This window comes from Pterocles gutturalis, unplaced genomic scaffold, assembly GCF_000699245.1.
Source record: "Pterocles gutturalis isolate BGI_N339 unplaced genomic scaffold, ASM69924v1 Scaffold36442, whole genome shotgun sequence".
Lineage (NCBI taxonomy): Eukaryota > Metazoa > Chordata > Aves > Pterocliformes > Pteroclidae > Pterocles > Pterocles gutturalis.
This window is the reverse complement of record NW_010111407.1, coordinates 1-13,090: the sequence shown is the minus strand read 5'-3', so window position 1 is coordinate 13,090 and position 13,090 is coordinate 1. Positions and strand designations below refer to the sequence as shown.

The 13,090-nt window shown below is 39.4% G+C and overlaps 1 protein-coding gene across 1 annotated transcript; it reads right to left on the bottom strand.

Moving 5' to 3' along the window:
- Positions 1 to 437: 437 nt before the first annotated feature.
- Positions 438 to 11,295, bottom strand: LOC104461967 (HEAT repeat-containing protein 5B; the record flags this gene model as incomplete). The annotated part of the gene is made up of 13 exons (XM_010073726.1): positions 11,170 to 11,295; positions 10,413 to 10,624; positions 9,536 to 9,644; positions 8,355 to 8,504; positions 7,690 to 7,861; positions 7,155 to 7,312; positions 5,996 to 6,245; positions 5,097 to 5,252; positions 3,515 to 3,765; positions 2,971 to 3,082; positions 1,654 to 1,806; positions 1,269 to 1,368; positions 438 to 547 (listed from the first exon to the last, which is right to left on the bottom strand). Coding segments are annotated over exons 1-13 (2,059 nt in total), but the record flags the coding sequence as incomplete, so codon positions are not given.
- Between the last annotated feature and the right edge of the window lie 1,795 nt (positions 11,296 to 13,090).

Genomic DNA, 13,090 nt, shown 5'->3' with positions numbered 1-13,090 from the left:
ACAAACAAACAAACAAACAAAAAAAAGCTAATCTGTCTGATCATGTGACAGTACCTGGCAATGTATTAATAATAGCATGAATCTCTCTAATAGATCAAATCAGGTTAAAAAAGACACCACCAGAAACAATTAAATCTTCACTCTCACATCTGCCCTTTGAGAACAGTAAGAAATGATGTTTATCTTGTAAGTAACAATGACATAAACCACATAAAACAGGACTGTAATTTTTATACGCTGTTACTCTAACATTTTGCAATATTCTACTCTGTAGTTATACTGTCTAGATGACATACAGAGGACAAGGAATATAGTACAAGATTCTTGGAGATTCCTAGTATTCTATTTTGAATCTTACATCTGCTTCAAAAGCAAGCACCAAAAACACATCAAAAGAAGCAGAATTTTCAATTTAATAAAAATGGTTAAAATGATACCTTCATATGTCTTTGGAGGTAATAAAGCCAATATATCATAAAGTCTTAAACGGACCATAGCTGCACTAGCTTTGAGGTGAGCTCCATGGGCTTTAATCACTGATGGAATGCTAGAGAATCAAGAGAGACAGCCAGAAATACTGCAGTTACTGAAAAGAGTATTTTCAGATTACTTTTCACAAGACATGTGTGCTTCTCTACCCAAGACAAGAAAACAGTGTTCAGAGAACTACTCTGAGCAGCATTACTCAAATTATCAATACATTTGCAGAGGTAATCGTACTGAGCAAACTTTGTTTTTTTAAAAAACACACATTGCTGTAAATCAGAGACGTACCTCCCCAAAAGAAACTCCTACCTGTAACTGGGTAGGGGGGGCAGGTGACACACAGACTGACCAAACCACAAAACCCAACACAAACCTGTTTCCCTTTTATTCTGTAAAACGTTTAAAGTCTTTTCATTAGTACCTTTCGTAAGAGGAAAGTTTACTGATTAACATCTAGTATACCAGTATCTTAGTTTTCTCATTTCTTGCACAAGCATAAGCAAACCATGAATTCAAAAGCTCCAAAACACAGTTAACATAAGTTACCACGGCCAGCCCTTCAGCACAGGCTATACTTTCACAAAGCTAAGGACCACAAACTCATGCAAAGCTATAATGTTCATAAAAGTTTTCTTCAACATGGACGAGCAGTGGCAGTGGTACTAACAGTTAGCAGTTAGTGTTACTAACCAGGTCAGAATATGAATTAAAACAAATTAGTTCTAGTATTTCAGGTCCAGGAAAAGACAAAACTGAATAAAGAGCAAAAACTGCCTACTTACTGCGACATCATCGTCATGGCACATTCTATGGGCGTCATCAATTTCCTGATCACATCCTCAGTAAGGAGCTCAGGACAGTGAGCAACAAAACTTCTCATAGCTAATAACAAAATGGTTTAAATTAAAATTTTCCTGAGACAAACAAATATAAAGCATAAGCAAGATACAGATGCTAAGAAAACATCAAAAGCAGCAATTAAAATTTTTATTCAAAGACTGTGTGACATGTTCATAAAACTATATGCCAAAAGTAGGTCGCATTGAAGAAAATCTGACACATTCATTTTCAAAGAAAGCAGGGAAGTCACAAGAGTTGTCTCTATAATATTTGGGATCATGTTTTGGTCTACTGCACACTTGTAATCTCAACGTGTGAAATTCTTACCGCACAGAGCTCCAGCCCGGCCTTCCAGCGTTACTTGCCAGGTAAAAGAATCTCCTCTCGCCTTCTCTGCTTCCAGCTCCTTCAGAGAACGTGGAAACACGTTTCGCCATAGCAGCAACATCTTAGGCAGATGATACCGCACAACAGAAGGACCTATGCAAAAAACCAAAGTGACGGTATAATAAAAATTTGTATTTAATTGTGACAAATCTGCCACGAAGGTTTCTGCTCTTCAAGCTATTTTTCTCTTACTTCACTTCTCTCTCTTTTCTCCCTACTTGAACAATGAAACCCAAAGGAAATTCTTTTTCCTTTCTAGGTTGAAGGTGTGGCAAACAAGTAGTATAATTAAGTCTGTTTGTTGATATTGGTACTAAAAACAGGAAATAGGCCATTCTATACATTGTCAAGTAATATGTAACCACTGCCAACTTTTGACTATCTTTTTATTCTGACTTCTACTTTTTTTTATATTACTATTTCGAAGGCAAGCTCTTTAGCCTATCCTAACTTGTTCATAAAATGAGCAGAAAAGTAACTGACAGTTACTGATTACATAACTAGTTTAATGGTCAAATTTAAAGAAAGTTTCTGAAAAAGCTGCAGAAGATCCAGTGCAAACACGTTAAAAATATATTGCAGAAGGACAACCAAAATAGTGCTACACTGTTAGAAAAACATGACAATAAGTCGGCAAGAAAAGAGAGACAATTTAGAGAAGCAAGATGAAACACAAAATGTTATTTGTTGAGAGATCAAAGTACTGCAGAATTCATCAGACCTTTATCACATTTTCCAGTATAAAAAACCCCAAGCAAAAAAAAAAAAAAAAAAAAAAATCACTATTGCTGCAAAATTCAGGAGTATACTTACAACCTCTCAAAATACAGCTTTTGATATTTCTGTGATGGCAGACATGAACATGAGGCTGGCATTTTTAAAAGACAACTGAATGGTACTGCTGCCTGTCCAGAGGCACACATGCAACTTGTTGGAATGCTCACTACATTTTATTTAGAGTCCATTTCTTCTACACCACAGTATTAAGGAAGGATGACTATGGACAATTTTGCCCTTTTCAGAGAATAACTAAAGGCTGGGTTTCTAAAAACAGAGCAGAAATTTTTTTTACGTACCACATCATCTACTATTCCTCAGCCTACACACACACACTAATGTTTCCCTTCTCCCCAGCAGAAACAACACTGCGGAAATAAACGCGCTAACACTGATACCTTTGGCATAAATACTCTTGTGGATAATCAGAAATGTTGGACAAGCATTAAAATAAAACATAAAGCAACTGTTTTTACAAACCTAAAGTCATAAGTGCTCCAAGTAAAAGCCATCCAGCTTGAGTCCGCTGCAAGGAGAGCCTGCTGTTTTGTGCAGCAGTTCGTAACAGATCCTCAGCAATACTGACCACCATCTGCCCCAATGACAAAAAAACCAATGGATTTTAAAAATTTAAATTAAGCCACTGCAAGCTACTGCTACACATCCAATCTTAGAGACTATATATAAAGACGTTCTCAAATCATTTACATTGACCTTCTATAAAGAACAAATGCAGATCAGTGTTATGCATATGACAATACAGACAGTAATACTCTCTTCAGCAATTATTCATTATATACGCCAAACACAAATACAGACTTGAAGGAAAGAGGGGGGAACGTTGGTAAATATCACAACTGAAATACTATAAACACACACTCTGGCCACTGCTCTCTGGCTAGGCACAAGTTCAGTTTCAGTAATGCTTTAACTCATTACCATGTCACACATTTTGCAAAGCTATTACTTTTAGACAAAAAGGTATCTTTTTGTACACTCACAGATGAAACACTCATCCTCTCACCTTTCCTTTGGCATGAGGAATACCCAAGGGACACTGATGCACACCACCTAACAAAGCAGCCATCGCAAAACTGTAGCCACTAACAGCTTCAGGGGAGGTCTTCAGATTGTTGAGTCTTTCTGCACATCTATCTAAAAATGGAGTCAACTGAAAAGGCAATGCCACAGCCACACACCGCAAGCACCATGCTGCAGCAAGCCGAGCAGCCATGCTGGGATGAAGAAGAACTGAAGTTACTGTCTCCAAGAGACCTAGAGAAAAGAGAAGTTACAGTCTTAAAGTCATGATGTGTTTTTTTAATATATGTAAACAAGCAAACTGAATCAATATTAGACAGGCAACATGAAAGTTAAGAATGTCAGAATTAAAGTACTTGAATTTTATGACTCTTGTCTTTTTCTTTAAGGAAAGACAGAAGTGTTATTAGCATTATCTATAAGGAAGCAGGCATTGGATGATTCCTACAATCTGCCCATCTTTTACACAGATTGCCAATAACAGAGCAACAGTAAGGCTAATTTTTGGTTTTGCTTCATGTTGTCTACAAGCACATGCTATAGAAGTCACTGACCACTGTACTCTGCTTTTGACAGAGCGCCATCTCCCCTGCACCACCTGACCATCCTTCTACACTTCCCAAACCTCCATACCTAGCTAATCCTGCTTTCCAACTGTGAGCTCTTCAGTCCAACCTGTCTCCGCACCAACACCTTCCTTAGTCTAGACCTCTAACTTTTAACTCCTACATCAAAGCCCCCACTGCTGCCTTATTTCTCGTTTTCTCTGTAGCTAGTGAACAGCTTCTACCTGCTTCCTAGCAGCTAGCAGAAGCAACACTGAGATACAGTCCCCTCTGTTCTTACGGGGCATAGCAGCCAGAAGGAACAAACATGAGCACAGTCTTCCCCACCCCACAGTTGGAGAAAAATCAGTATGAAAAGAATGTCATACGCATCAAAACAAAAATCTACATGATGAAATGTCTAAAGTAGCTTGCATTTACATTGGAAAAAACACAGGCATGCACAAACTGAAAAAACAGAGAACTACAACACTACAATACAAAAGTGGATTTGGATGTTAAAACAAACACGATGAAAATCCCCCACCAACCCTAGTCAACTTGGGCCAAATAACAAGCTTCTTAAAATGGGACTATCCACAATTTCATCTTCTGACAAAATATTCTCAACCTCCCCACAGAAATTTTATATCCGAAGGCAATATTGCTTTCCAGGAGCAAGTATTTCAGACCTTATAGAGCAAAAAAAGTATTCCTATAAAACCATTATTGGAAACAAATCAATGCTAAAATCACTTTACAACTTTACTCACCCTATAAAGAAAGAGCTTCAGGCAGACTTCGATCAAAACAGTTGCTTAATACTTTGTCGAACTTGAACTAAAGTTAAGGTACTCAACACAATGAGTTGGACAAACTCAGGTACCTGGAGTACTACAGGGAGTGCCAGTTTCATCAATTTATTTCCTACATATTCATTTATTATTTAACTAGATTTAACAATACTTCGTACTCACTGCTCAAATGCCTCATTTATTCTATTTAAATCTATTTGCATACCAATCGAGGGTTCTTGAATAAGAGGAGATGCAGTGGCATTCAGACTCTGAACGAGACTACCCAGTTCCTGGAGGGCACACACCATTACATGCTGGCTTGCAGCTACATCAGCAGCTCCCGACTTATTTTCACTGTTCGCATCATTCACTACAGTTTCTGCAGAAAAGAAAACAAAAGTATCTTGCTTAACTACCATTTGAATCACACCTGAACAGGCACAGGATAGAAAAGGACAGTTTTGACACAAACCCTATATTAAAACAAAACCACAAGTTTGGTCACAGTGGGAACTTGCAAAACAAGCACATTCTGAAGAGAAATAGTTTTACAGCTATCAGCCAAACACATTCATCCTAAGACCATGTAAAACTAGCTCTAGCTCAAATTAACTCATTTCATAAGAAACAAATGCCAACACAGTTTTGTCAGCCTCTTAGTGATTACATATATCTGCTAGGTTCTGCAAAGAGACAACATTTATCTTCTCTAACTCCAGCCTTCAGATTACATCTTTGTCACTTGTAATATCTATACTGATATCCAACCGGGTTTTAATAGGGCATCCACAAGGACCTCCAAGATCCTGACCTACAGGATCTTCAACAATAGTGGTAAAGAGGTCTGCGTGACTTTCAATACAACCTGTCCCAAGACAGACTGCAAATGTACACCTTTTTCCCCACCTCCATTCCAAGCAAATGCAGTGTCAAAGGCCACCACAGGATAACAAGCCCGTTTTACACAATCACTTTTCAAGCAGAACTTCTATTTTGCATCTATTTCAAACAGAAAGCAGCTGAATTCTCTTTTACCCTAACAACAAAAAGCTGAAAAATGGCTGACCCGGTAAAATGACAGTAACTTTCAACAGGTCTCAAATAAAGAAAAATTATTCTCACCCACTGCCTTCATTTGTTTACCAATGGCTTGACATATGTCTTTGGCAGCTGCAATCTGTGCTTTCTCTCCAAGTAAGCTGCCCACAGTTGCTCGCAGGATGAAGGACACGCATCTTCGAGAGTAAACTGCCTCCACGTGGGTCTGAGTTGCACGCGGATGGGAGACCAGATCAAGTACGTGCGACAAAAACGTAGCAAAGTTGCGCTCCAGCCACTGACCTCCTAATGTTGTAACGAAGACAACATAGGCCTGCAAATTCAGAAGTTACATAGAGATCCAGTTAAAACAGAAACAGAAGACTATGTTCAGTCACCAAAGACTAAGGACTACAGTTATTCTTTTGTGCTGAAGCAAAACTGTTTCCAGCGCCAAGAGTAGCTCCTATACTGCTACATATACTGTGAAGTTCAAAATACTCCTTGGATGACAGCAAGAAAACCCAGCCCATTGCTCTACATGTGTCTCTTTTTAAAAATTTTAAGAACATCATGTCAATAACAGCAGCAACATGAAGGTGTTCTAACTCACAATGAAGACACTTTTGCTAAGTTCACCTGAAAAAGGCTGAGAAAAATAAAAGGGTTTCAAAAGATACCCTGTGATCAAAAAAATGTGGATTCTGGCAAATAGCTGCAGTGTATCGAAATATACGTCAGAGGGAGAATGTCTGAATTTGAAGAGATGCTGCTGCCACCTTTCTCTATCAGAGAAGCAGAGCTTCTACATTCAGCACATTTCACCTACTCAGAACAGACTTGTGGAGAGAAGAAACAAAGTTTAACAAATCAGGGCTGCAAACTTTACCCAGCAACTTAAGAGAGACAGCACACAAAAGGACAAACGTGCATCCTCTCTAAAAAGAAACAAAACTTAACTAGAGAGCTAAAGTCTTTAACATATTAAGTTTTCACATACTCTTGTGAGCTAATCCCACTAATCAAATAAGCTTTCCTGCGCACATGTTTTAATCTATTGTTACTGCATATCAACAATAAATAAAAGTAGCTTAGGTGATTAACACCTCGTATGTCTCACAAAACAGGCAAGTCAAACTAGACTTGTAAACAAAGAAGGCAAGTGTGTATTTTTACTACTAAAAGGGTTACAGTTATGTATAAATGGTAATTTATTAAAAAAATATTACAGCTTATCACAAACCTGCGTAACACCAACTCGCACTTCCCTATTGACAGATCCTCCTACTTTTAACATCTCTCCACCACTCTTTAGGAAACCAGATCCTCCTCGCAGAAATCCAGTGGCCATGAGCTCCAAGACCTCCTCAAGCGTGGCTCTCTTCACATTCTGTCGCATCACTTTTGCAAAAGGAAAAGTAATCATTCAATCCCAAAGTTCCAACCAATACAAGCAATGATCCTGAAACCAGACTTACAAATTCAAAACTGTCTTGCAAACATAACCTCTAGCCAACATTTCAGGTAACAGTTCCTTTTCATACTTAAAAAATAAGCGACTTTCACAGGCAACTTTTGATAGGTTGTTCTCTCTTTCTTTGTATGATCACAACAAGGAATCTGCACTCCTTACTCTTTTAAGGTTAGAGTTTACAAAACCAAACAATCCAACTACAAGCTTCCATCTACCAGAACAATGTATTGTGCAACACTGTCATGTACCACAGTACCAAAGGTGCAGTTTGTCCACTTGGAAATGGAATCCAGGAGGACTGTACCTGTTGCTTGCTTTGGTATCAGTGCTGTAGCCATGACCGTTCCCAAAAGCTTTGACACTGCAACTCGCACGCCATAGTTGGAGTTTTCCAGAGCTTTAAAGCACAACGTTGCAACATTCTCTAGTTCAGCTGTCCACATAAACACCGCTTCATTCTGTAACTCCAGCAGACACTGTATGAAAAAAGGACTTGCTGAGCACCAACAGAGACCATTCTTACCTTTCATCTAAGTAGCAGTGTAACTGTAAGGTTTATCCAGTAAAAAATTTATTGTGAATATTTTAAGATTTCATTTTCTCCTCCCCACTCTCCCATTTACCCAACAACTTAGCTGACAATCAGAAGACTCATAGAATAGGTTAACACATTAAAAAAAAAAAAGGAAAACACAACAAAATACCTATGTTACCAAAAACCTCTCCCACTGAGGCTCACAGCTAATATATTCTATCTCATTTGTTTACAAAGTGAGGAAAACAGTATTACTGTACCTGCATTTACATGAAATAAGTCAAATGTCTGAGTTTTTGGTGTAAACTGGTAAGGACTTACCTTGCCCAAGTAACTATAAAATTTCTCATCATAAACAACAGGCCACAGGTCAACTGCAGGCACTGCACAGTCAGAGCACAGGAATTGCTAGAACTGATGAGAAACACACCCACCTTAGCCACTGCACATCGTACAGCCATAGATCTGTCCGTCAACAGAGATCGGGCATTCTTATAAATATCACGGTGACAGGAAGCTGCTGCTCCTCCAAGTCCATTCAGGACTTTCTGTAAACTCATCAGAATTTCACTGCGGCCCTGAGACTGCACACACACACACACAAAAAATATTAATGCAAAAATGTGGACACAATACTTATATGAAGAACCAGGTGCAAAATTGTGCATTGTCCTGCTTCTGTGCAGGAATATTTTTTGAAACATTGAGAATACAGCTCACTGAAGTCATACACAACCAATACCTAGCTGGTTTTAGACAGCAGGAAGCACTACACACAGCTTCACTAAAGCTGCCTCAGTTGTCACATAAATTAAGTTGAGCCCAGGCAATCCAACAAATTGGCCCCAGACGAGATGCTTCTGTCCTGCCCCATCACTTATCCTCAGGGAAAAGAAAAAAAAAAAAAAACAAAATAGTTGATATGAGAGAACAATAAGCCCAGGTGAGCAACAGCTTCCTACCGTACCTGCACAGGCAGGAACTTACACTTGGAGGGCACGCACAAAAAAAAAAATCACATGTACAACACCACAGCTGCAGAACACAGCTGCCAGGACAAGATCCACACAATCAGTACTCCTTCCAAGTTGACACAGATGTAAAGAGAAAAAAAAAAAAAAAAAGAAAACAAACAAAAACCCAACAGAGATAATTGTGTCAAATCGGGCACCCTGACAGCCCGGGACATATTCTCTCAATGTTATGACACCCTCTCTCCTTTCAGGGCACAATGTATCCTGCTCACATGCAGAGTAACATCTTTGTTGCAAAACTTAAGGATTTGTTATTCATTTTTAAACACCTGAATGTCTACTCAGGGTACACGAGCAGGAAAGGTAAGGCAGCAGTTAGAAGTGGTACATAGAACCATTTTACAATTTTAATTACTGATGCCACCATGAAGCAACTACTATAATATCCATATGACAAAACTCGAAACTCTCTGCAGTAAAAATACATGCACATGTTTAACTGGGTACTAACTACCTAAGTGATTTTCATTTTTCTACGTAGAAAGCAGACAATCCAAGCACTATGGCGAACACCTTTGGAGGAAGCAAGTTTCAGTTTAAATGGAATCAAGACCACAGATAGAAAATAACCTCAAACCTACCTCTGCACTTTTCAGAGACTTTAAAAGATTATTCACTGTTTCCGGAAAAGAACTACCCAGCATTCGGCCCATTTTTTCATAAAATGCTCCAATACATGCCACAGCAGCCCTACGAAAAAAGCAGCTTCAGTATCTGCCCAAATGGCGACTATTTCAGATTTTATTGTTAAATCCTATCATTATGATAATGTCTGAAGGTAAGCCCAAACTAGAGCTCACTAGACGCTGATAACACATGAAGCAGTTATGTGTGGGAGAGTCCTAAAAACAGTTTGAGCAGAGGCGCTGTGTGGCATTAACCAAATTCTTCGCAATGAGACTGCTCCTGTGTATGAAGAGGAACTGGATCACACATAATGCACACAAACATCCCAGTACACAGACTCCGAGAAGCTTGTGTGGTGTATCACAGTAGAGGAATATAAACCAGCAATGCTTGAATGGAAAAAAAACCTTGGAATATTTGGTCAAAATTCTCTTGGCACAGGTAATGCTCGTTTCACAATCTGCACATTCCACCTTAAATGGGGTATCTGAGCACAATCAGCAATGAGCCCACTGGTGGAATTTTTTTGTTGCATTACTTCATCAGTTGCTATCCTCTCCATGGCATAAGCATATGAAGAAACATTAGATACTCCCTTACCCAGAGGAAAGCATCTCAGTTTCAAACAGCCATGTATGTGCCACCTTTGAGTCCTGCCCTCCACAATCTCAATCCTGCTCTTTGCTATATCGAGCGTACGTAAACTCCAACTAAGCGTGCAAAATAAAAGCAAACATAACGTGCACATGTACAGGCAGATTCTTCTGTAAGACCCAGGACTGCTTTGCTTAAAAATCATTCCCTTTTACTTAATAATAATATTAAACATACAGTTTCGTGGGCAGGTAGGCTGCAGTATCATCTTTGCTCTTGATGATGTCGTTACATTTGTCAAGCGTCTGAAAAACAGTAAACGTGTCTCCAGTGCTGTAGAGAGCAGCAAGATTTTTTGCCAGTAGTTTTCGTGTAGGTGGCCCAGGGGAACTGCTGATGAGTCCTGTCAGCTGTTCTACAAGTTTCTTCTGTTTTTCCTTGACATCTGTCTGTTAGTGGACCAAAAATAAATAAGAAAAGTCACTTAATCCTGTGTCTTGCACGCAACACCCAGAAAAACCTACAAGAGCACAGTAAATCTTACACCATTCCCACTTGGGTGTAATTCAGCAAACTGCTTGTCTCACTGAGATTTGAGATACATTCAGTAACAGCAGAGACAGATGTTAAAAGTTCAGAATTGGCTGCTACCCTATCTAATTTTCACTTTTTAAATACTCAATAAAAATACAGTCATTCCTGCCTTGAGTATCTTTTAATCCTTGTTACCATCAAGAATTTCTACTTTGAGGGGGAACGTTTTGCCTTTCAAATATTTACAACAAAGAAGAACTCAAATCAAGCTATGTGTTACGTAATAGTCATACTGACTGCCTACAATTAAACACTCAAAAGCTACAAAGTAATGCAGAGGCTCTTCAGGCTGAATCTGAAATCATACAGTTATCACCTGGCCATTACCTGTCAACCTTCTCTAGCATGAAATTAATACAAAAGCTCTAGAAAGAAAGGCAGGGAAAAAAAATTAAGTTACCTTGTTAGCAGCTACCAGGACTTTATCCAAAAATCTTAACCACTCAAAGATAAAGACAGGTCTCTTTGCTTCTGTGATTTGAGCTAATGCTTCCTCATTCAGTAACAAACTATGAGCCAGCTCCATAACTGGTTAAATTCCGGTTTTATTGTGAACTTGTGTAGCAACTCTAAAATAAAAATGTAAATATTAGTATAAAGTAGAGTACAACAGTACAAAGCTTTGAAAATCAAATGAAAACATGAAGATGAAATCTATAGATTACAGTATCATGGTTCTAGCCTGCTTAGACTTGTCTTAGCTAAGCCGTCCAACATAAGAACTACTCACACAGTTCCAACTGAGTATATCCATTAGTATTTCAGGGAACAGAGCTGTTACTTGTAAAAAAGGGACCTAGAGGCAACTTCAGGGTGCTAACTCTTAGCCAAGAAAAATATACTGAAGTCCTTGTTTAAAGAAAAAAAAAAACACAAAACCAACATGTAAAAAAGATAAAGGAGCCATGTCACTCTCTCCTCTTACATAACACAGAACAAGGACTGTCCCTTGACCACACTCCCAAAGCTTGGGTATGAACCTGGCCACCTTCTCAACATCTTCAACAGACAAGGCGAGAAGGAGATGAGGCTATCACAAGTAGGATCTTCCACCCATCACGAATGCGAGAGCAGCAGGAACAGAGACAGCATTTAGCATCACTGACCTGAGACCGCCCAGACCTCGCTCTAAGAGCTGGACAAACAAGCCCTCTGCACAAAGGTGACAGCCTGGGAATACAGGCAGTGGCCAAATGACTGCAAGTCTCCCCATCAGGCAAAATACCACTGATCAAACACCAGCAGCCCTGCCCAAACACTGAATGCAGGGCACCACAAGCACACTGTCAGTGTAAACAAACACTCCACAGACAACTTAACCTTAGCAAACCACATTTAAACAAAGCGTAGCTGGTAAATGCAGAACAGTCAGAACAAAACTTTATCTAAAAATCATAAAATAAAACCAACCATCTTCAGCAACAAACCCAGAAAGAAAAAAAAAAAAAATCCCCAAACTTGAATGCAGTGATGCTGAAACTAGGATCTCAGGCAAAACAGAAAAAGCAAAGCAGCTAAAGGAACGTTATGTAAGCCATCAGCTTTGACAGCTGCACCATTCTCCTTGTGCTCTCAAGTGCTCACAGCTGCTTCCTCATTCGTGATCTAAACCCAACAAATTCTTTAAGTCCAATGAAGTGATTTAAATTAAATAATTTTAGGGTTGTTTTTTTTTTTTTAAAAAAAAAGGTCTCCAGATTAGAGAGTAGAAGGATGACATATTAACACTACAACTGTATTATGGTTCTAAATTCACCCGAACAATTGGGTGCTGATGAAGCTAAAGCACCACAGTGTCTGCAGCACTCAGCTCGCTCCCTGCTCTTTGGCACTCTGCAGAACAGTATTTTTCACTGCACACATCTCCAGCCACAGATCAGCAAAGACTGAAAAGCCACATACGGAAGGAAGCATATACATCCCTCCCCCTCACACCTTTCCAAAGACTTCTGGCTCTTCTGGGTTTAAGTTACAAAGAATTGAAAGGGCAATGCCTGTCAGTAATGCACAGATACATTGCCCCAAAACATCTTTACACGAGAGCAAAGCGATGAATGACAACACTGTGACACTCTGGGTGTCATCGCAGAGATCCCCACTCCTCCTCACACCCGCACAGGAGCAGGGCCCCGGTCATTCATCCCTTGTCCCCTGGCCTTTAGAGCCACGAACCCCTCCTCCCAAGCCCTCCACACTCCCTCACCTCTTCAGCTGAATTTAGGAAATAGGAGCTCTGTGCCCCCAAACCTGCACACCCTTTCAGCTGTGCCACTGACGCTCAGATACAAGAACAATTCCCAGAATAACGCCGAAAACTCGCA